The 24,019-nt window shown below is 31.7% G+C and overlaps 3 protein-coding genes across 3 annotated transcripts; 1 reads left to right on the plus strand and 2 right to left on the minus strand.

Annotated features, from left to right (window-relative positions):
- Positions 1-1,589: 1,589 nt before the first annotated feature.
- On the plus strand, positions 1,590-4,488 carry LOC109791812 (glyceraldehyde-3-phosphate dehydrogenase A, chloroplastic). Its single transcript, XM_020351160.3, has 5 exons — positions 1,590-1,745; positions 1,858-1,974; positions 2,508-2,812; positions 2,927-3,171; positions 3,788-4,488. The coding sequence occupies exons 1-5, from the start codon at positions 1,704-1,706 to the stop codon at positions 4,288-4,290; spliced, it is 1,212 nt and encodes a 403-aa protein (XP_020206749.1). The 5' UTR covers positions 1,590-1,703; the 3' UTR covers positions 4,291-4,488.
- Positions 4,489-11,775: 7,287 nt separating this feature from the next.
- On the minus strand, positions 11,776-13,502 carry LOC109791814 (xyloglucan endotransglucosylase/hydrolase 1). Its single transcript, XM_020351163.3, has 4 exons — positions 13,279-13,502; positions 13,020-13,120; positions 12,714-12,907; positions 11,776-12,381 (listed from the first exon to the last, which is right to left on the minus strand). The coding sequence occupies exons 1-4, from the start codon at positions 13,463-13,465 to the stop codon at positions 11,982-11,984; spliced, it is 882 nt and encodes a 293-aa protein (XP_020206752.2). The 5' UTR covers positions 13,466-13,502; the 3' UTR covers positions 11,776-11,981.
- An 8,590-nt stretch (positions 13,503-22,092) lies between these two features.
- Positions 22,093-23,710, minus strand: LOC109791813 (putative xyloglucan endotransglucosylase/hydrolase protein B). The gene is made up of 4 exons (XM_020351162.3): positions 23,484-23,710; positions 23,285-23,385; positions 22,940-23,133; positions 22,093-22,687 (listed from the first exon to the last, which is right to left on the minus strand). Exons 1-4 carry the CDS (start codon positions 23,668-23,670, stop codon positions 22,288-22,290), a joined length of 882 nt encoding a protein of 293 aa, XP_020206751.1. The 5' UTR covers positions 23,671-23,710; the 3' UTR covers positions 22,093-22,287.
- Positions 23,711-24,019: the final 309 nt, after the last annotated feature.

Below are 24,019 nucleotides of genomic sequence, written 5' to 3' on the forward strand. Positions count from 1 at the left end.
TATATTTTACACACATATCTCCATATTTATATAATCTTGTTCACTTTAGATACAAACTCTCATAGATTAACTTCTAGTCATTATTTAAAAGAATTCTTATAATAGTATATGTAAACTTTATAAACTCTTATTTATTTTTTTATTCTAATAATGTGAGACTTAATTTGTATCACAATAGTAGCCTAGTATCTTCTTACTATCCAAATAGTATCACAATATGTGGAAACTTGGTCGATCTATTTGTTGGGGTGGGCATAGGGACTGAAACAACAACAATGGTAACTGCAACTTAGATGCATCCACAAAGGACGTAGTGACTCGAGTATCCAAATTCTTCTTTGTACGTAGGAGTTTCATCTATACTTGGATGTGATTGTCTAGTTCTCAACTACATACACTAAGGACAATCTTACGACAAAGAAGGAAACATTAGTATAGAGATAACTCAAATACCATCGGGCATGCTAAAAATTATGTTGGTGCATAAATTTATTAGTTGTTGTATTGACTAACACCAAACAATTGATTCTTAAACAAACTATTGTCTTGAGCAAGAGATTTTATTCTTTTATTTTGTTCTTAATCTACTCCAAAGAGATTTTTAACCACTGTAATCCTGAAGATTCTAAAATAAAAACACTTTTAAGGGAATGATGTAAATAGATTTGACAAAAATGGCTAAAATAAACAACAAAAACCGTAAAAAAAATAATAATAACTGTAGATGGATGAAAAATATTATGATAAATTGCATTGATTTGGTTGGGGGTGCTAGTTTACATCGTTCTTTTTACAATTTATATGGCCTCAACCATAGTCTTTCGTGCTAGCATAACTACCCACTCTCCAATTTTTAAGGGAAGTGGACTTTATGTTCAAAACCTCTCAAAAACCATGTGGCCTAGTTCAAATTTGCACGCCTCCAAGACTTACTTTCCTCCTTTTCTTCTTCTGGGCCAAACAACCATATTGGGCCTTACCTTTCTTTCTGCCTCTGACTACTACAGCCGTTAGCCATTGCAAAAGAAAACAACTAAATTAGTCATTAGTGGCCGAGTTCTCGCAAACTTATTGGATAACATTTTTGGTACTAACAATTACTCATTATATAAACCTAGTTCTTTCAATGAAAATAAACCACACAATATCTGAGTTGGATCTAAATTGCGAGCAAGTATTGAACCAAAGCACATGAACCCAAGTAAAGAATGACCATAAACTTCATTTATCCATTCGTATCCCCTGTCACATATTTGTGTTCGTCGTTTCTGTGTGTGTGGGTGTCTCATGTTGCCCACAGATTCAACGTTGATATTTTTCTTTGGAGTTTCTACACCCAAAAATTTTCAATCTTATCTTTCAACAAAAAAAAGTGAAGTGTAGAATTTAGTGAATTTTATTGTCCACTGGATGCAACTGGAAAAACCCATAAACTGGCCCACTTTGGACTAAAGGTTCAGATCCAACCATCAACAGAGAGTAGAAAAATAAGAGAGGCACAAAAACAAAGCACCAATCACAGCCATTCATTGAATGAGAGGCTATCCATAATCTCATCCTCACTTGTGCTCACGAGTCACAGCCACACATCCACGTTGCGTCCTTATTAAACTTTACGAGCCATAATATGGAACATGAAAAATCTAGTTTCCTACAAGGCTCTAGCACTTCAGCTTCTGCTTCACAAAATCCAGTGCTGAAACATGGCTTCGGCTACTCTCTCTGTAGCCAACCCAGCTCTTCAGGTTCAACAACTTTTTCATTTACATGCATCTTTAGAAAGTCACATTAGAAGTACCATTTTGTGGAGGTGGCTGTTTATAATATAATACTTTTTTCATTCATTGCTCTACTCAGGGAAATGGGAAAAGCTTCTCTGAATTCTCTGGCCTTCGCAGCTCATCAGGCTACCTTCCCTTTTCTAGAAAAACTTCAGAGGATTTCCATTCTGTCATTGCCTTCCAGACCTACGCAGTAAGTTCTTACATCAATGAGTGACTAATTTTATTGTAAAATAAAGATATACTTGGCAAGTGAATATAGATCACAAGAAATTATCATGTTCACTTAAGCATACTCTCTTTTTTTTGTTCTCTTAATGATGAATGATGATGAATAACAATGTATACTTCCAAGATTATGTAACAAGACCAAAATTTTCCTCATGGTACTTGGCAAAAGTTATTATCAAGTATCAACACATTTAATCTTTCCATTTTCCTGCTAGAAAAAATGTCCTTTAGATTCTAGCAGTTATTATACCACATTAATGTGTCTGCACCAAGAATACACACTTTATTCGTGATCATCATTTTGTACATGTTCTTGCTTTCATGTCCGGGAACTTGATAGATAGATAGATCAGAGTTTGAACTAGGCATTTCACCATTTGAATGAGTATATAAAGAAACAAGGAAAGGAAACAGAAGGGTGAACTGATGAATCGTTAAATATTCAAAATGTGTGATAAGTATAACAAAATACTGCATCTTGATGTACTTTTGAAGGTTGGAAGCAGTGGAGGATACAAGAAGGGTGTAGTAGAAGCAAAACTGAAGGTTGCCATAAACGGGTTTGGAAGGATTGGAAGGAACTTCTTGAGGTGCTGGCACGGTCGTAAAGAATCCCCTCTTGATGTCATTGCCATCAACGACACTGGAGGTGTAAAACAAGCCTCTCACCTTCTCAAGTACGATTCCATCCTTGGAACCTTCGATGCTGATGTCAAGCCTGTGGGTTCTGATATCATTTCCGTTGATGGAAAGGCCATCAAAGTTGTCTCTGACCGCAACCCTGCCAACCTTCCTTGGAAGTAAGCTTCTTTTTCAGTTCCATGCAACTAGCTAGTTTACTCAAATTTTGAAGTAAGTTGTTGTATAGAGAAGAGAGTTACATGGATGAAGGTGATTGTGGTATATTGTTACAGGGACTTGGGCATAGACTTGGTGATTGAAGGAACTGGAGTGTTTGTGGACAGAGAAGGTGCTGGGAAACACATTCAAGCCGGAGCTAAGAAAGTGCTCATCACAGCTCCTGGTAAAGGAGACATCCCCACCTACGTGGTTGGTGTCAATGAATTTGATTACAACCATGATGAACCCATCATCAGCAATGCTTCTTGCACCACTAACTGCCTGGCACCCTTTGTCAAGGTCCTTGATCAGAAATTCGGTAATGTACCTTGTCACCACATTTTCTATCAAAGACTTCAATGTTCATGTGCTATCAATATAAAAAACTTTTACACAAAAATATGTAAGGTAATTATTTTAAAATTTAACAAGTTTACCATACAAAGTGGTTTGTAATTAGTTGATAACGTAAAACTCTGTTATACTGTTTTACAGTATATAGCCTTTTTTTCTCTTCTATCAATGTCATCCCCCATCTATGAAATTGGAGAGTGCTTCAAAACAAAACAAGTATACTCTCACTTCAATAACTAAAACCTTACTTTAAAAAACTTCACTCACTTTAGTCCATATTACTTGTGGTGGAAAAGGGAGTAAGATAAACATTAAAATGAAGAACAATTTTTAAAGTGACAGATTAGAGTAAACTTATAGTGAAATTAAAAGCTAAAAATGAACTAGTATGAGCTGATGTGGTTAGGCAGACAAATAGTCCTGTCTCTTCAATGAATTTCAGTATCTCAAAGAAATGATACCTGGTTTCAAGAAAAACTAAAATGACTTGTGCATGCAATATTAGAGAGCAAAGTGAAGGTTTACATGTTATAAAGATCACATTGTCCACTATGCCAATAGAAAGTGACAATCCATGACAGGTATCATCAAGGGTACCATGACCACCACTCACTCCTACACTGGTGACCAAAGGCTTCTTGATGCGAGCCACCGTGACCTGAGGCGTGCAAGAGCAGCAGCATTGAACATTGTCCCAACATCCACAGGAGCAGCAAAGGCAGTGGCCCTTGTGCTGCCAACTCTCAAGGGCAAACTCAACGGCATTGCCCTCCGTGTGCCAACACCAAACGTGTCAGTGGTGGACCTCGTTGTTCAGGTCTCAAAGAAGACCTTTGCAGAAGAAGTGAATGCAGCTTTCAGAGAGAGTGCAGACAATGAGCTCAAGGGAATTCTCACTGTCTGCGATGAGCCTCTTGTCTCTGTTGACTTCAGGTGCACCGATGTGTCCTCAACCGTTGACTCCTCGTTGACCATGGTCATGGGAGATGACATGGTGAAGGTGATTGCTTGGTATGACAACGAATGGGGTTACTCCCAAAGGGTTGTGGATTTGGCTGACATTGTTGCCAGCAAGTGGAAGTGAAGTGAGTGAACCAAAATCATTGGTAATTATTAATTGTATGTTACGTACCATGCCATTGTAATTTTGTATGCTTACTTTACTACTACTACTACACTTCTTGCCTCATTTTTCAATTTTCCTTCTAAACTTGTACTGAGAAACAGAACCATTAATTTTCTCTGCCTTCTCATTGTGCAATAAAATTCTTACCTTCAAAAATGACTGCATGTTTAAGTAAATATATTCATATGCAAGAAGATCAGCATTTTCTCTCGAAGTTAATAATCAATGGGAAAATAAATAGTTGGTATGGCAGCATGTTTATGCTTTTCTGTGTCTAAACTTTTGTTTTTTGAATCTTCTATTTTTCATCTCTCGCTTTCCATTCGAACTAAATTTTACTATGCAAAAATGGTTTTATTATTCATCTTTCTACACTATTTTTATACTCCCTTTTATAATAAAATACAGTATCTAATCAATTTTACCTTCAATCTATTAACTGATTTTTTGCTAGTTAGCAAAGGCCATTCGATTACTTTAACGCCAATCACACTAATGTATTTTATTTTTATGCGTTGCCGTTTGCTTTTGGAAAAAAGAAGAAGAAGAAGAAATTAACTAAATCTGACCCATAGAGAGGGTATAAATAAATATAATAGAGCTTGGACAAGCTGTCACTGGATTATTCTAAGTTAACTTCTGGTCTCAAATTTAGGTTTCTCAGAATATAATTAGATTAAAACTTAATTGGGGAGCTTTATTATTAATTTTTTTATATAAATATTCTGATTCTACTCAAAGCAAATTTGTAGAATATCTAATGTAATGTTTATTCAGCTAGTACCCTAGACAAAAGGAAAACTTTGACTTGTGTAGTCATCACTTGAAAAGGTGTCCAATAAAACAACCATCTCTTGTCAAAAATAAATAAATAAATAATACAACCATCTCTCAATTAAGTCTTTTTTGAATAATCGTTTCTGATATAAGGAATTATATATAGGTTCTTTCTATAATTAGACAGAAAATAAAATAAAATTATCTTCACAAACTATCTTATAGAGTTTTTTTTTATAAATAAATTAAAAGCAATTTTCGGGCATATCATAAAATGTTTTCATAAGTTGTTTCAATACTCATTCAAATCTTTATATCATAAAATAAATTTAAATAAAGTGTAAATATTTTTTTAATCACACATTTACCTTCATTCAAACTTTAAAAAAAAAAATTACCCAAAATTATTAGGACAAATGATTCAACATTTGTATCCTTTAGTTAATGAGTAAGGTTTAATACTTAACTTGTAAATGAGCCTCTACTAAAAATATCACTTTACATCTAAAAATGGGTTGTAGATGGAAAAGGAATTAGTTGGGTGTTAAATAAAAGAATAAAAAACACCTCAAATATGAGAGTCAAGTGCATTTAATATGCATTACGGTAAAATACAAGAAAAATAACACTGGAAAAATATTTAAATACAACTTTTTACTCTGGACATTGTTTGATAAACATTAAACAATACAAACAAAAGAAGGTTAAATTTACTATGATATATATATATATATATATATATATATATATATATATTAATGTTAATCATCTTAGTGAGTTATTAATATTTATTTTAATAAGGTGATGATGATAATAATAATAATAATGACAATATAATAAAAGAAATAATAAAAATAATGACAATAACAATGATGTTATTAAGAATGATGATAGCAAATACATTAGTTGTAGAAGGAGGGAGGGTGGTGATAAGCGATAGTAACATTGGTTAACAACAATGATAGTAAAAAAAGCAACTATAGTAATAGGCGGAGTGTCAATGATATTGGTAGACAGTAGGTAACAGTAGTAAGGGATGCTTTCATGATGGTACAATGATGATGGTGATGGAATTAATTATCTTTTCTAAGCATTTTTCTTTTTTGATTTTTTTTTTATCATGACATGATCAATAATTATTATAATAATTTTCATGATATTTGAATTAAAAATCGACACCATTTAACATGTGTTTTACCTCTATGCATTAGAACATTTTTTTCCCAATATTTATATACTTTTTTATTTTTCATATCAAATTAAATATATTTTTAGTCTTTAAAATTTTTCCAATTTTTTTTTATAGATTTTAAACAAGTTTTTAACTAATTTTAATCCTTAAACTTATGTCAATTTTTATTTTTAATCTTTTAGAGGCTAAAAACTGACAAAAAAAATTACAAAGGAAAAACATATTTAATCTTATTATATATATATATATATACATATATATCATCTTTTTATCTCTATTATAAAATAAATAATTCCATAATTATAATGTCCCATTTTACTTGTCGGCAGGGCGTTATTAGTACAATGCAAAGTTAACGAATATAAATGAAGAAGATCCAAAATAATTAATAAACACTACAAGACCCAAAGCCCAATGGTTTCTGCGTTAGCTCAATATATGTAAGAAAATTTCAAAGAGGGAATTCATTTGACACCTTGTTTTTTATTTCCGCATTCTATTATATTTCTTTTTCACAATATATTTTTTTATTTTGTTTTGGTTCGTCCCTGGAATATCTACTCTAGCTAGGTTGGAGTGGAATAGTTGGTCTCAAGATTTAACGCGACTGCATACACAAGGCAGGATTTGAACCCCTGACCTTGCTTAAGCGTGGATCAACTTCTACCGCTGAACCACACGCTTGGAGTTATATATTTTTCTATTTTAAGAATTAACTAGTATTTTAATATATATATATAATACATATATTAAATATTTATTATATATAACTAAAACTTATAATAATCATATATGTATACAAATATTATGTTTGAATATATAAATTATATTTTAGATTTATTATAAATAATTTAATTTATTATAAGATTATTTTTTAATTTATTTAAAAAATATTAAATTTTAATTTATAAATAATTATGATTAAAAATGAGTTAGATAAGAAATTCAAAGAATTTCTAACAAATGTTTTTAAAAATACTCTTACACAATATAATTATTCATATTTAATATATAAAGATTGATTTCTAAAAAAAATAAAGTAAAAAAATGTAAATGATTAGAATATCTCTTTTAAAGATAAAATATGTTTAAAGTACACTTATTTTTCTTTCATTTTACCATTTTTTTTCATTCTTCACATATTATTTACTATATTTATTATTTTCTCACTGTCTCTCTTATCTATAATATCCATATATGAGTTTAGGCTTTTATTATATATACGCCTCTATTAACTAATAATACATCTCTCATGCTTTTTCTTTTTGTTTATTCTTTAAATACTTTTTATAAAAATATTTTTGAAAGAAAATAATATAAGTATTTTTTAGGAAAAAAATATATATTTAGTAGTATATATATTTTTTAATATTATTGTAATATATAATATCATTTTTAAAATTATTTAATACTTTTCAAATTTTTATTTTATTTTGTCAAGATTTAATTTTAATTTTTAAAATGAGATAACATCTTATAAGTAATTAAATAATAATGCATCTAGACACTTTAAAATAGTATAAGTGATTGTCACATAAGTTTTTATTATACATAAGATCTTGATTATGTTGTTTGTCCAAATGAATCCAAAATCCATTTTTGGGAAAGTACATTTTGAAGCAAAAGATACATTTTGGAACTATATTTTTTTCTTTGCTTCTGGAAAGTATTTTTTAGAAATAAATTTTTTTGCTTCTTGAAAGTATATTTTACACCCTCAAACTTAAAGAGTTAAAATCTATTTTTGGAAAGTACTTTTCAAAAGTATATTTTTTCTTTACCTTTAGATGTATATTTTTTACTTATAAAAAGTACTTTTCAAAAGTATGTTTTACACTCCAAACTCCAAGAGTTAAAATATATTTCCAAAACATATTTTTCATTTTTTTTTTTGCTTTTAAAAAGTTCCTTTCAGAAAATAATATACTTTTAGAAAGAGAAATAATTTTACTTTTCTAGAAATAATTTTCAATCTACACCTGATAATAGTGAGATAGAGAGTGTGTAACTTGCATCACACATAATGACATAAAGCTACACCCAACATTATGAAGAGATTTCTAACTCGATAGAATCATAATCTGCGCTCAAGCCACATAAAATCCACTTTCAATCCAACATGAAACTTATAAAACAACACATAAAATTCCAACATGCAACCAACAAAAATTCCTAATCATCATTTTCCTTCTCCTTTTATGAAAATAACCAAAAACCAAGAACAATGTTCTTCATTTCACAAAGCAACAACATAGTTAAATATGAATGAAATCAAGCAACAATCAACATATACAACACAACAATAATCATTCTAGTTGGTATTCATGATGATGTAAAGGTGATGACATTAAAATGTTTATGATGTTGATATGATGATGAAGATGAATGTTGTTTATGATGATGTTAATTATATTGCTTATATATGTAATACTATATGTATAATGTTGAATTCCTAGAAGTTGACATGAGCCAATAGTGGTTGTAGTTAATTATTGTATGCTTTATGTATGTTGCTAAGGATAAGTGTATGAAGGGACTTAGTCCTTAATTCATAGTGTTGTAAGTAGGATGTTGAGAAGGCCTAATCCTCACATCTATGTTGTTTTTTTTTTTAAAAAAAAATAGCCTTGTGATTTTTTGAAGGAGAATAATAAAATGAAATGTTTTTCTTGAGTTGTTTAGTAAGAGATACTAGTTGATTGAATCTTCCAAAGCCTAGTGCTTTAGGGTCCCAAGTAGTGACATATTTTTATAAAAAAAATGTGATTCTTTATAAGTAGTGTTTGATTTTAAAGGAGATTGGTTGTTGCAGACGAATGCCTTGGTAAGGCTTGTACCCAAATGTTCTATCCCAATAATGTCTTGGACCTTTTAAGTTTATGTCGATGATACATGAGTGACTAAGATTACTATTGTTCATTAGAGTTAATTCTAATAGATTTAACATATTCGAATATAACTCAATTTCAATCGATTATGCCTAAATGTGCCTGGCCATTTTAATTGCTTGTAATCAATTAAGTCTCAATCTTAGTCAATTACAAGCAAATGTTTGTAGTTTTTTTTAATTTTTAATTTTTATTTTTAGGATATTCAAATATACACACAAATTCAATTGATCACCAAGGCCATTTGAGTTGCTTGTAATCCATTAAATATCAATTAAAAACAAATGTGTGGTTGCGACTTTTTTTTTTTTTTTTTAAGTATTCAAATATAATATAGTTTCAGTCGATTCCTACTAATGTGCATGAACAAGACAATCACAAGGGTAATAAATAAGGATTACAAATTTATTGTGCGTTTCTCCTCGAAAGTGCAAAAAAATAAAATACTCGTGAAACTCAATTTTTTAATTTCTCTTATGATAATTTCATACTAACCAAACACTCATTTATTTTCATATCTCTATTTTCATCCTCTCATCTCTATTTCTTTACTATTTCAGTAGAACCAAACACAACGTCAATTCCCCTCTCCTGATCGTTGAATCACTTTTCAGTTTTCACCCAATATTTGATGAATCCCTTGTGTCAAGTTATATGGTGAGAAATTATCCGGTAATACTTAATTTATTAAAAAAAAGTATAAAAAAGGGGAAAACTTGTTTGTTCTTATATATTCAGAAGTTTTAGTTTCAAATTCATTCATATGCAATGATTATGTCTCGTGTTTACATAATTTTAACAAAAAGATTTAAATTTAAACAGATTACGGATCCAACATTTTAATTCAATCGAGCTTTAATCTAGTCAAGTATAGTCTGTAGGTTGTTGTGATCTCGCTATGTATCAAATTTCTATTCTAATAATGGAAAAATAAAAAACAATTAATTCAAAGTTTCAAAGCATATTTAAACCACTCTTAGAGAGAAAAAAAGTTAGTATTTATAAATTATTATCAATGTAAAAACTCTAAAACTTAATAAACTTACATGTATCACTGTTTTTTTTTTACTTAGATAATAGTATTAATTAAAAAAAAAAAAAAAAAAAAAAAAAAAAAAAAAAAAACAGATTCATGTACAGCAACCTGTATATAACAAACTTTGCTCAAAAGTCTAAACATAGTAACGCACCGACAAATATAAATAATTTGACATTAGAATCAGATTGTAAATTGAAGCCATGCTGCATAATTTGTTTGTTTTCTGCATTGTTTACTGCAAACTTTATACCAAACGCCAAAAAAGTCATGGACGCCTAGATTGTGGAGGGAAACGAAGGTCCACCACGTTTGATTTTTGACCATGAAATAGCTGTAAGGTGGCAGACAAGTCCTCCCTAGTCCACAGCCATGTATGTCCACCAATCAAACTTCCAAAGATAACTCCGCAATCACGTGCTTTGTTTTCTTTATTTGAATTAACCTACATGTTTACACACTTCAGAACATGGTACAAAAGAAAAGAACCTTAATTATTTGATGTAATAACAATGACACTTTTCACCTCTTCACACCGTTCCTCGCGGCTTGAAAGTTGAAAGTTGAAACAATGCCAAACATTGTAAACACTGTTATTTTATGCTATCGTTTTCCATTCCAAGTTTCTAACCATCGCTGTTCTTATCTACCACTCTACAGGTCAAACTTGAACCCTTTACGAGGAAAAGAAAAATGGGTTACAGAAAAAATTTCCAAGTGTTTTTCAAAAATGGAATATATAAAATCGTTTATCCCATAACACACTGCACATAGAAGTTACAACTACACTATACCGACCATCTTTGTCAATCATATTTCCTATTTTAAAAAAAAAACTTAAAGTTTCCAAAGCTGCAATCACAATTTAAAATCTTAATTTTATTTGTCCTAGCTAATGCCTCAGTCATCATGCACATTAAAATACACAAGCCCACGTGCCAAAGCGCAAGCAAACCACGTTAAATATCGAATAATAATGATGCTCTAGACAGCCTTTGAATTGGGTCAAAACAAGTAGGATTAATCATATACCTTAAATAAAATCCATCATCCCAATTTGTTAATCCTCGATTTTTTTGCTGAAAAACACCCCTCATGTGTAAAAATGAAAAACATTGAAACATTTGTTTTTGTTAATTTGAGTAATACGCAGATTTTAGTGTATCTCTCTCTCTAACATGATTTTAAAAAGAAAATATTAATCAATATTTGTTAACCATTATAGTAACAGTAAGCAGCATCCTAAAGAGCCTTTAGTTAAAATCATTTATTATTTACTGCAACTGCAACCGCTTTATGCCGTTCACATGGGGAGTACCCAGTGGTAACACGTTTACGGGGTCCAGTGTCTTTTCCGCAACAATATTCAAAACCACCACTTTCTACTTTGTCATTTCCGGGACCAGAGGATCAGATCAGAACGCAGATCTATGATTCACCCAAAAAACACAAAGAACACAGATCTCTACAAAACTACAACTGGCTCTGCAGCAACCACATTATTAGCACACAATCAATAGAATAAAGCAACAATAGTAATAATAATAATGTAGCAGTGAAAATATACGGCATTTATTTGAACTAAGGTTTTAACAACAGAGCCAAATCCTAGTATATGGTGCGAATATGATCAATAATAGGGCCGGGGCTCAACTCATTCATATAAAATTGTACATACATAGCAGTGAGAATGTGATAAAATTAGGTGGTGAAAATAAATAATAGTGTAACGGCAACAATAGTAGTAAATGAGAATTTAAATGTCACGGTCTCTTTTGCACTCTGGGGGAAGTTGAGGGTAACGTTTTCTATCAGTGCAGTAGTTGTAGATGGTGTATTTCTGGCGCACCCACCTAAGTCTGCGCCATTGGGCAGCGTCAAGGTCACGAAACTCTGGCTGGTCCCACCATCGCTTGCCCTGAGTGGCGCAGAACTTGGCGTTCACCGAGGCCTCGCACCCGTCGATGTGGAACCCCTTGTAGGCTGCAATGAAAGGGGCTTTGGACCAATCTGTTTTCTCCAAACCACCCCTTGTGGCCCAGTCGTCAGCGTTCCACAAACTGTTGTAGATCTTCATGGGTTGGTCAAATGGGAATTTCACTCCCAAGTCCTTGCTGTTCTTGAACACCCTGATTGGGACATCGTCCACGAAGAACCTGTATGGACACATGTTGCAATTCAAGTCTTTTCTTTTATACCTCAAGACTCAACTAAAATGGAATGGTCTTAAAATCTGTACTGTTACTATATTTTTAGGGGGAGTGAAGGATTGTACATCTTTAATATAAGATTTGAAGTTGACACTACACAACTACTAGAATAGACTATGATGAAATACAAAATCTTAAATTTGGACCCAACTTTATCTAAGAAATTAGCTTACTTCAATTCAAGTTAAGGATTGTTTTCTTTGTGGCTTTGTTTGTTTTGTTTTCAATCATACGGTGAAAACCGAGAAGGGTATGGAAGAGTTGAGTGAAGTGCTTACACGATCTGGTACAAGTTCCAGAGAATAGAATATCTGTGGTAAGCCAATGTAGGGTCGAACCAAAGGTAGATTCTTTGTTCTTTGTCACCTTTGCCTCCGGTGAAAACATTTGTTTGCAAAATGTAAGGTTGTCCGGTTCTGTTGCCCAAGAACTCAAAGTCTATCTCGTCGTGCTCTGCATTTTGGGAAGATAGCTGCAAAGTTCCAACCATATAACAAAGGTCACATTCATATACAACACACAAACTAAAGAATCTCCAATACAGGTTCAAAAAAATCGAAACTTTTTTTCTTTTTGGAGCATACATAGAAAGCAGTGACTGTGCCAGCTGAATCACCAGGAACCATCTTTATGTACATGCTAAAGTGACCAAACAAGTATGACCCCTTGGATTGGAAGCCAGTACCTGTTCAAAATTGTATCACACATAAGCAATAAAGGGATAGATAGTGAACCTTAACTTTTTTTTTTTTTTTTTAAACAACATAACCTTAAGTTTGTTTTAGGATAACATGATTCACACAGGAAAGGACATGTTGGGTCATGGGTGTGTAATATACTGACCAGTGTACTTGTCAAGATGAAGCTGAATCTCAGAACCACCATTGAAGTATTTGATGTGATCAAATGCCCATGTGGGAACGTAGTTTCGGGCGAATTGTACATCCACTGGCCTCCTTGGGTTGGCGCAGAATGCAGCAGAGGCCAGTGATGCCAAAATCAGACACACAGTCCACAAAGAAGAACCCATTTTCTGTGTCTCAGTTTGTGAAAGCTAGTGGCTAACACGGGGTATATATAGCCATTAGACCCTTCCTAATAGGCTAAGATCCTTTGTTCCTCTCTCTTTCCCTCAACTTTTTGTTTTTTTAAAATTATAATTTAAATTTATGCAAATACGTGGCACTTCATTTTAAAAAAAAAAAATTATATGGATGATGAATGATGATTAACAATATATTTAAGATTTGTTTTCTTATGAGGGTGAGAGAGAGGGGGGGGGGGGGTGAGGACAAGAATCATGCATTTGCTTTTGTTAGGATTTTAGTGTTGGAAACAACTAATATTATGCGTTTATTTTACTTGATTAATAGCTAATCATCAATCATTTTCAGGTTAGAGTATTGTTATTTACAATAATGATATATTTTCGAATTCGTTTTATGCTATTTTTTGCAATCACTTCGTGATAATTATTTCGTGATAATTATTTACTCTATTTTTAAATTAACCATTTCTTCTTGTAGCGGCTCATTCCAAATCAAAGAGGTAGCTTTAGTCATCTTAATTTTTTTACATTTTTATTTTGATTCTAAGGGTACTGGTAAAAAATAATATTTTTAATGAATTTTTTTTAGATAAGATTTTGTAAGAAAAATAAATGATGAGTCTGGTATATTTAACTTGATTGTTTATGCGAAAGAATCAATTATTCAGAGTAAGTTAATTATTAATGTCTATATACTCATTGAATATCATTGAGTCAATTATTAATGTTTAAAAGTTTTTTACTCGTTATTGCTTTAGATTTACAATTACATTTTTCTACTCAAAATTGAGTACATGTAACTTCTTTATTACTTTCGTTATTTGAGTTTTCGTTGTTTTAACAAAAAAAATATGATTTCCTTTGTTCTAGTTTTAATTTGGTTTTATAATAAATCACTTGTATCTTTTAAATCGAATACGATCACAAAGTTATTTTTAAGTATCGACTACAATTGTACGTTTATACTTAATTAATTTCTAAACATCTAATTAAACTGAAACAAGAGAATTGACTTAAAAAGTAAGACTACTAAAACTTAAGTTTTAGAATCAATAACAAAAAATTATTTACTACTAATTATTAATATTAAAAGTAAAGAAATCATTTATATATATATATAGATATATATTAATATAAGACCTTTATATCAACAAAAAAAATATAACATATTTTTCTCGATTAAAAAAATAATCTCTCAAAATTTACTTTAAGCCTTACTTATTAGTTATTATTGACTAATCTTTAATAAAAAAATCTTTTCGGTTGGCAATAATAACTAATAGTATTTAACTATACTTAAGATATTTTGTAATTACCCGTAGTTTAGCGTAGACACTTTTCAGATCCTTTTATTTTGATCACATGGTTTTTCTTCTTATCTAAATTTATTATATATCCATTCAATTTATACAATAAGATGCTAACAATTTGTGTTTCAACTTTCTTGTTTTGAGATATATTTCCGATTATTCAAATGATCTATTATGTGGGTACAAACATCTTTTTACAGATTATTTAACTTTATTCCTAAAATTTAGAGGCTCGATTTATTGAATTTCTTCCTTTTATTGAGTGGGAAATAAATCTAGACATCAATCATAGCTAAACTAAAATATAAAAGAGATAATAGTTTATAATAGGATTTGAAATTAACTTTGATCACTTGAATATATATTTACCATCATTATATAATATGTCATAATATGTAATGATGATAAAGTAGAAGCATTTAAAAAAGTTAAATTGAACATTTTAGTTGTTTAGATTAAGCTTATTAATTGGTGGGTTCGATTGTGTTTGAGTTCAACACTTTGAGTTTTGAGTCAATTTGATCATTATCAATACTTCCTTCGAAATAATTATCTAAAAAAAAATTTAACACTTAAAAGATTTATGTTGGTCAACTTACATATTTAACTTTTTAAAAAATTTAACCATTCGAAAGATGTTTTGGAATTCAGTTTCGGAGGATTTAGCACTTTTACTACCGAATTTATTTTCGACCAACTTAGACATTGGTTTGATCAAGTAGCAGGTTACGTAAGAATTAAATGGTTTCAAGAGGTGTTTTTAGCCTCAATGTAGTGTTCTTTTTTTGGTTTTGTACATTTTAAATTTTCAACCCTAAAACATGGAAACAGAAAGAAGTGGTCAGAAAAAAGAGATTGATGAAAACTTATGGAAAATAAAATTTAAGTTTAGAGAGAAGAAAGGTACGGGTTTCCCTCTAAAAACACCCTCAATTGAAACACAAAAAGTAAAGAAATGAATTACAAATCTTCTTCCATGTTAAAGGTAAAAACTTTCACAACATCCAAACCTGTTTGTACTACTCTGTTTGTGGAGGATTTCATTAGTAGATTCTTTTTATTTGAACTAGCACGATTTCACGTTTCAATTTATGCGTGTTCGTGACATGACAGAATCAAAGACTTTCAGTGAAAAAATAAAATCGTACAAGCAACAAATAGAGTTAAATTAGGGTGTTGTTTCAGCACCTCAGAAGATCTATGCTCTTTGTTCGAGCACGTTAGAAGATCTATGCTAGTTTTAGCACTTCAGAAGATCTATGCTTATTTCAGCACATCAGAAGATCTATGCTAATTATACAATTAAATTAATGCATGTAAGAATTAACGTGAATTGAACAGATGACATGTATATTGACTGCAGAAATCATATCTTTCATTAAATGGTAACAGAATTACAATTCGTAAGGATAAGAAACATGTTCAGAATGACTACACTACACTAGGCTAGATTATGCTATGCTACGTTATGCTACGCTACTCCTAAAAAAGGAAAAAGAACGGTGGTCGAGAAATCGTACCCAAAGCTGTCTCGTATGCACAGTATGCCTTATGCGTAGGTTGCGGAGTGCGTGTGAGGTATTGTGGGAATTAGATTTCTGACCCTTTTCTATGAGCATGGCTCGTTTAATTTATAGACAAAGATCTGGGAAAGATAACTGTTTCTAACGTGCCCCGGAAGTGCATAACCGTTCTAAACTTCCACATCGTGGCTTATTCCCGGGTACGTCTTTGGATAACTCTTGGAACTGCTCATTAACTTCCCCAAACCGTTCTGCAGCCTTTGACACTTATCCCATGATTTACTTCACCGCTCTTAAATCGTGTCTCCTTTAAGCTCTTCATTCTGAGAGGTTACGAAGTGTATTCGTGTATGTCCGGATCCTTGGAATTTCGAGTAACCAACGAAAAATATACTTGAGTATTTCCTGATTTTCCTTGTACTTTGAGAAGTTGCGAGGCTGTGAGCCTTTCTCCTGAGCAGCATCCTTCCCGGTTCGAGGATTTCGAGAGTTTCACGAAACATGTCTTCGCGTATCTCTTGATTCTCTTCAGGCTTCGTATGTCTTCTTCAGAAACTCCTTTGGCATTTTTCGATCACCTAAGATTTCGAGCACCCCTGTATTTCGAGTATCTCTGAATTCATTTTCTAGTACTAACATACTCACAATGAAAACCAAAATAAAAGATGCAAAAAATAAAAAAGAATGACATTACATAGATCTTGTTCTTGACAACCACAAGCCATCATTTGGTTATTGTTGACAATTGCAAAAAAGGCTAACAAATAACACCATCTATTTTCAACATTTGGTAGAAGAAAGGAATATAATTATCATTACAGAGTAAAAAGGACAGAAGACAAAGGATTGAGCAACAATGGAGATGAGAGAGAACAAATTGAACATAAGTGGAATGGAAATCGAAAATGGAATGTTAAATAGAGAAGAATGAATGACTAGATTAAATGAATCTAGAGACATAAGTGGTCAGGTTTGGATATGAGGGGTTGAAAAAATAAAAACTCCTTATAAAAAACTCTTCTAATACACTAACTGTAACACCCCAATTTTCAAAAAGGTTATTATTATTATTATTATTATTATTATTATTAGATGGTATTTGGTCATAATTATTTTAATAATTATAGAGGAATATTATTTTGTACGTTTTAAATAATTATTATTTTGGACAATTATTTTGTACGTATTAAATAAGTATTTTTATTAGCATTTTTAAATAAATATTTATATATTTTAAGAGAATGTTGATTTTATATGATATTTTTTTATTGAAATTATATTATTATATTTAGGGTCAGAAATATATTATTATTATAGAGAAAAAATATTTTATAATATACATGTATTTATTTTATTTAATTATTTTGAGGAAAATTAGAAGTGGGTTAGAAGAGAAGGAAAATGGGTTGGGTTGACCCAGTCCAATGGATTAATTTTAAGAAAGGAGTCAGGTGGTGTTAACCCTATCTGCCTCATTTGCGTTCTGAAGGGTTAGGGAAAAAAAGAGGAGAAAATTCTTGAAGGAAGCCGTAAAGTGTTCAGATTGCTCCGTCGTTCTTCTGTTGGCCTTCGTTCATCATCCTTAAGGTATGGGGGGATGGGTTTCTTCATATGTGAATATAGGGGTGTTCGGGTAGTGAGGGCAATCCCTAAGTCCCTCTAGGAACTCTATTTAAAATTCTGAACGATTATCTGTGCAATCGATGTTCTAAATTCTTAATTCATTTGGAAGAACTTATTTCTTGAATTGTCTTTGAATTCCATTGGGGCTTTCTTGTTAATTCTTTATCCTTAAATTTGATGACTTGAATTTTATGTGTTAAGAAGAGTTTAGATTTTTTTTTGTAAAACCAATGGAAACCAATTTTTGAGGCTTGAGATGTGTATGGATTGATTTGGAACGTATGAAGAATATAAATGGAGTTAAACTGAACCAACGGGGTGTAGAAGTAGTGAAAATTGGTAAAAACCTTGTTGGAACTCGTAAAACGCAGGTTTAATTGCACAGAGGGGAGTCTGGGCAGAGATTTGGGCGCTCAGCGCCAGTTTTGGGCGTCGGGCGTCGGGACCCCGACATACGTTTGTAATTTTGCGATATCTTTCTGTGTAGTTATCCAAATCGAATGCCGTTTGTTTTGTTATAAACTAGACATGTGGGGCTACCATTTAGAAACAAGAATCGTGTAAAAATATTAATATTTGATCAAGTTATGTGAGTTGCAATTTGAGCCTTCCAATCTGTGTGCGAACCACAACATCAATTTTTGTGAGCCCTGAATGGTAACCTAAACTACTTTATTAGGATTTGTGTTCTTCATGAAAGTTGTAGATATTGATGTTAGAATTCTAATGGAGTTGGGATCACTTAGAAAGGATATGTATATCTCGAGTTATGGTTAAATTATTAACTGAATGTCATAGATATTGTGATGTGTGTGAAGAATTATGTGAAATTTGTGATCTATGATGTTGATAACTTAATGATAGGTACCTAGCATGTGAGGATGATATTGCATGGATTGTTATTGACATGTGATGATGTTATATAATGGAGATGCATTAATTATGAGTTACGTGGGATGCATGAGTTGCATGAGACTTATGAGTTGCATGTGGTGCTTGAGAAGCCAGACGTGGCTATATTGCATTGGACCCTGGGCCCAGAGAGGGGTTGAGACAGGGGGGACCATGACGGGAGGCATTCCATGCGTGGGCCGTTGGGTGTTTAACTGCGCAGCTCACTGGCCACATAGGGTTTAACGGTGGGTGGATTGTCTTTGCACGGGCCGCTGGGTGTTTAACCGTGCAACATACCGGCCCTGGGAGGGTGTGAGAACGGTATGCCCGCATTGGCAACAACTAAGGGAATTGACGAGGTACGCCCATTGTGCGGAGTGCCAAGTTGAGACTCTTAGGAGAGGAGATGTGTATGAGCATATAGTGAGCATGTGTATGAAAGCTTGTATGATTGAAAAAAAAATGATGTTTGGTAATTATATGAGATGTATTTGTTGTTTATATTTAATGATGATATTTTGGTGCACGGTGTGGGGTGGGAATTGGGTAGCTCTATGTTCATATATGATGTTATCTATCTCTCACCGTCCTGTTTTTATGTGGTTTTCTTTTAGGTGAAGATGAAGGCACTCATAGTGTTGAGTTCTAAAGGGAAAGGGTTATGCTCTGATATTGTGACATCGGGGCAGAGGACTTTTAGGAAAGAATTTTTATATGGATTTGGAATTGTAAATATCATTTTGAAAATAATTTGTAAACTTTTGTGTTTCATTTTCTAAATCTTTAATATTCAAGGTTATTAAAGAACGATTTTTGAAGTTTATGTGAACCCTTTTACCAAATTTTAAAGTTTATTTTTCTTAATTTAATTACATTATTATGATGTATGTGTTGGGGTAGTAAGGGTGTCACACTAACAATAATTCTTGCTTTAGAATATTCTACTTTAGTAAAAAGTAGAACATCATCAACAAAGAAAATATGCAAAAGTTTAGGCTCATACCTTAACAATTGGATTGGTTTTCAACCACCTTCTTGAACATCCTTATTGTACTATCCGTACCGCAAGGCCGAGCTCCCAGCTCGGCATCGCAGCGCATGACGACCTTGGATACGCGCTATGTGATGTGAGCTCGTCACTTAACCAGATCATAACTGATCTGAGGAGATCTCGGTCCAGACGAGATCCGCTATCTAATTAGATCACAACTGATCTCAGGCCCAAGGCCCAATACAACCCTAATTCACACTAAGGTACATGCATTACTTATACGAGACATACACTCATACAAATCCTAACTTTAGCATCGAAGTCTCTTTTGCAGGTACTACCCCCATCTTGGAGCAGCAAGCGTACCAGCGAAGGAGGCTCACTGATCTTACCCTACGGATCATCCCTACCTCGGATTCCCGGTAAGAACACTTATGAATCATCATCATTAATCTCTCCATGAACAAAACAAAGAGGTAAGAAAAAAGGGGATTGGTCCATTTGGTATATAAAAAATGGATAGAAAATAAATATGATAAAGTAGAAATAAATTCAAAATAAAATATAAATACTGCCTAATTGTAAAGAAATAATAATAAAAAAATAAGTGTTAGATCCACATTTGTTTTATTGTTATGCAAAAACTAGATGAAAACAAGCAAGAAGTGTCACATACATATTTAATTGATTGTCACATTTTTTAATTGATTTCCACCATTTAATATATGTCTTAGGAATTGATTTAATCAATTAAATTGTAATTTTAACTTAATAGGCTAATTTTTTTTATTTTTTATTTCACTATCTTCTATTTTTTCTTTATTTCTCTTAAATTAAACACCTATATTTTTACCTTATTTTTCTCAGCCTTACTTTTTTTCACTCCATTTCTTTCTTTCTTACCAAACATAATAATAATTTTTTTAATCACGCAATATTTTAAAATTGATAATAAAAATTAATTTACATTCATTGAATATAACTTCTAATGGCTAAATATCATTTTAAAATAATAATAATTTCATTTTGATACAAATCTTATTAAAAAAATTCCTATTGAAATCCTAATCAAATTGATGTTTTTGAATTGATCTATAATCATAATTGTGTGGAACTTATTGAGATGCCTAGCAAGAAGTACAAACCTTGACATGTGAGGATTTTACAATTAGCTATGAATGTTTCAATTAATAAATTTAAATTTTGATGAATGCTATAAAAATGTGTTAAATTCAAGAAGATTGCTTATGAACTAAAGAGAATTATACTCTCTAATTTGCAAAACCAAAAATACATGTCATTGATAAAGAATTCAATTACAATTTGTAGGTGAGGATTCACAAAATTCAAACCCTATTAACCTAAGGAATTTTCGGAAATAAATTTAGTCCATTTGATACTAATTAATACAAATATTTTTTTAACGAATACAAATGAAATTTGAGATATTATTAATGTTATCACCTAAAAAAAAATAATAACTTTTCATACTATGATGAAGGGATATCAATGAGACGATATGAACATGAGTAATAAAGATTCACTTATCACCTCCTCGGATAAATATATATATTGTACTTGTACCTATTAAGTAAATATTTACAAATTTTTTAACTATATGCTTATTTATTTTACCAAGTTAGGTTGTTTCGGTAAAATAACATAAATAATCACTTATTGAATAAATATTTATCATGTAAACATTTATTCATATGTTATTTTTCTAATTGTAGAGACAATCGGATTAAATTACTTTCATATAAATCGAAAGTGTTTTAATTAATTGTCTTGAAAAATTTATATATAATTTCATTATTTGAACTCGAAGGAGTGGGTAATACTTGATGGATATTTAATATTTTAACAACTACTTATATAATTTCATTATTTAAATTCAAGGAATTTGGAAGCATAAAAAAATTCAAGGAAATTGGTAATATTTGATATACCAAACTGATGTTTTGTTGAATAACTAATCTTAAACATCACTTTCTGTAATTGAATCGAGTGTATTGCTGTCTTCCACCTTTCTCAGGTAAACCCAACATTTTATTAATCAAAATGGATATTCACTTTATACTAAAAGTAGCAAATTAAAATAACCAAGAAAGTCCTCGAGATCGGAAATGGATGCAGCAACAAGCTGTTATCCATACCATTAAGGAATAGAACATGCATGAAGTATAATTTTAAGAATTCGATATTCGATAGGTGCCAAGGATAGGAATGAGTAAAACAGAATCACATAACATATAACAACATAACATATAACATAACAAACATATAGTTTTATTATAGAGTTTCCTCTGTACTCAAACCTCGCTCCTTAATTACACAGCTCAAACAATACAATACAATACAATACATTGGTAATAATAAATAATGGGTGGTGGTCGTATATATAAAGTATGATAAGGGATGAACAGAAGAAGAAATTAACATATGGTAGCAATGATAGGAAATTTAAATGTCACGGTTTCTTCTGCATTCAGCGGGAAGTTGGGGGTAGCGGCTCCTGTCATTGCAGTAGTTGTAGATGGTGTATTTTTTGCGCACCCACCTGAGTCTTCGCCATTGAAATGCATCGAGGTCACGAAACTCTCTTTGATCCCACCATCTTTTGCCCTGTGTGGCGCAGAACCTGGAATTCACAGAGGCTTCGCACCCGTCTATGTGGAACCCCTTGTAGGCTGCAACGAAAGGAGCTTTGGACCAATCTGTTTTCTCCAAACCACCCCTTGTGGCCCAATCATCAGCATTCCACAAACTGTTGTACACCTTCATGGGTTGGTCAAATGGGAACTTCACTCCCAAGTCCTTGCTGTTCTTGAACACCCTTATGGGGATGTTGTCCACTAAGAACCTGCATGTGTACCCACATTTGATGTTATGATATAAACAAGTTTCATATCGATAAAATAAAACAAGAAATAATAACTTATAAAGTATACAGAAAGATTTTCTGATTGATGACTAAAAATAAAACTGAGAGGATTTAGTCCCAAAATAGAGGATTCATGTTATTTAGCGGTTACCAATTTAGCATATATAGTATAGTACACTCATTCACAACTTGTGCTTTTGGAATGGGGTTTTGGTGGAGTGGAGTACTTACACAATTTGATACATGTTCCATAGGACAGAGTATCTGTGATAGGCTTTTGTGGGATCAAACCAGAGATAGATTCTTTGCTCTCTATCACCCTTGCCTCCGGTGAACACATTTGTTTGCAAAATGTAAGGTTGTCCTGTTCTGTTCCCCAAGAACTCAAAATCTATCTCATCGTGCTCCGCGTTTTGAGAAGATAACTGCATCATTCCAATCATACCAAGTAAACAAAAAGGTTGAAAACTAAAAGATATAGATGATTTGATTTAAGTGAATGTTTAATTTAATTAATTAATTGTATAGATATAAACTTGTTTTATGATGACAATGAATAAAAATAATTGTGCATACATAAAAAGCAGTGACTGTGCCAGCTGAATCGCCAGCAACCATCTTTATGTACATGCTGAAGTGACCAAACAAGTATGATCCTTTGGACTGGAAGCCAGTACCTGTTGAAAGTTGTATATAAGAAACGTGAAAAATTAGTGTACCAAGTTTAGAACTAAATAGGTATCCTGAACTTTGTTGTATTCTATATATTACGTACCAGTGTACTTGTCTAGATGAAGTTGAATCTCAGAACCCCCATTTAAGTATTTGATGTGATCAAAAGCCCATGTGGGAACATAGTTTCGACCGAATGGAACATCCACTGGCCTTCGTGGTGCGGCGCAGAGTGCAGCAGAGGCTAGTGAAGCCAAAATTAGAGACACAGTCCACAAAGAAGAACCCATTTTCTTTTTCTTTGTGAAAGCTGAAGTTGTTATGCAAGTCTTCGTGGCTACAACTGGATATATATAGGCACTAGACTCTGCCTTTGGAGTTTGACTCTTATGGTGTGTTTAAATGATAAATTTTATAAATGTAAAGAATTTAAAATTTTTTATATTTGAATTATTTTGATTTTAATTTTTATTATTTTTAAAATATTTTATTTAAATAAGTTAATTTAAATTTATTAAATTTTAAATTATTAGGATTATATTATGATAAAATTGATTTTAAAAATATATTTATATATTAATATTTTTAAATATTTTTTTTAAAAAATAAGTCTTAGTCAATTTTTAAATATTTAATAAT

The sequence above is a fragment of the Cajanus cajan genome, chromosome 4, assembly GCF_000230855.2.
Source record: "Cajanus cajan strain Asha chromosome 4, NIPB_CcT2T_4, whole genome shotgun sequence".
Classification (NCBI taxonomy): domain Eukaryota; kingdom Viridiplantae; phylum Streptophyta; class Magnoliopsida; order Fabales; family Fabaceae; genus Cajanus; species Cajanus cajan.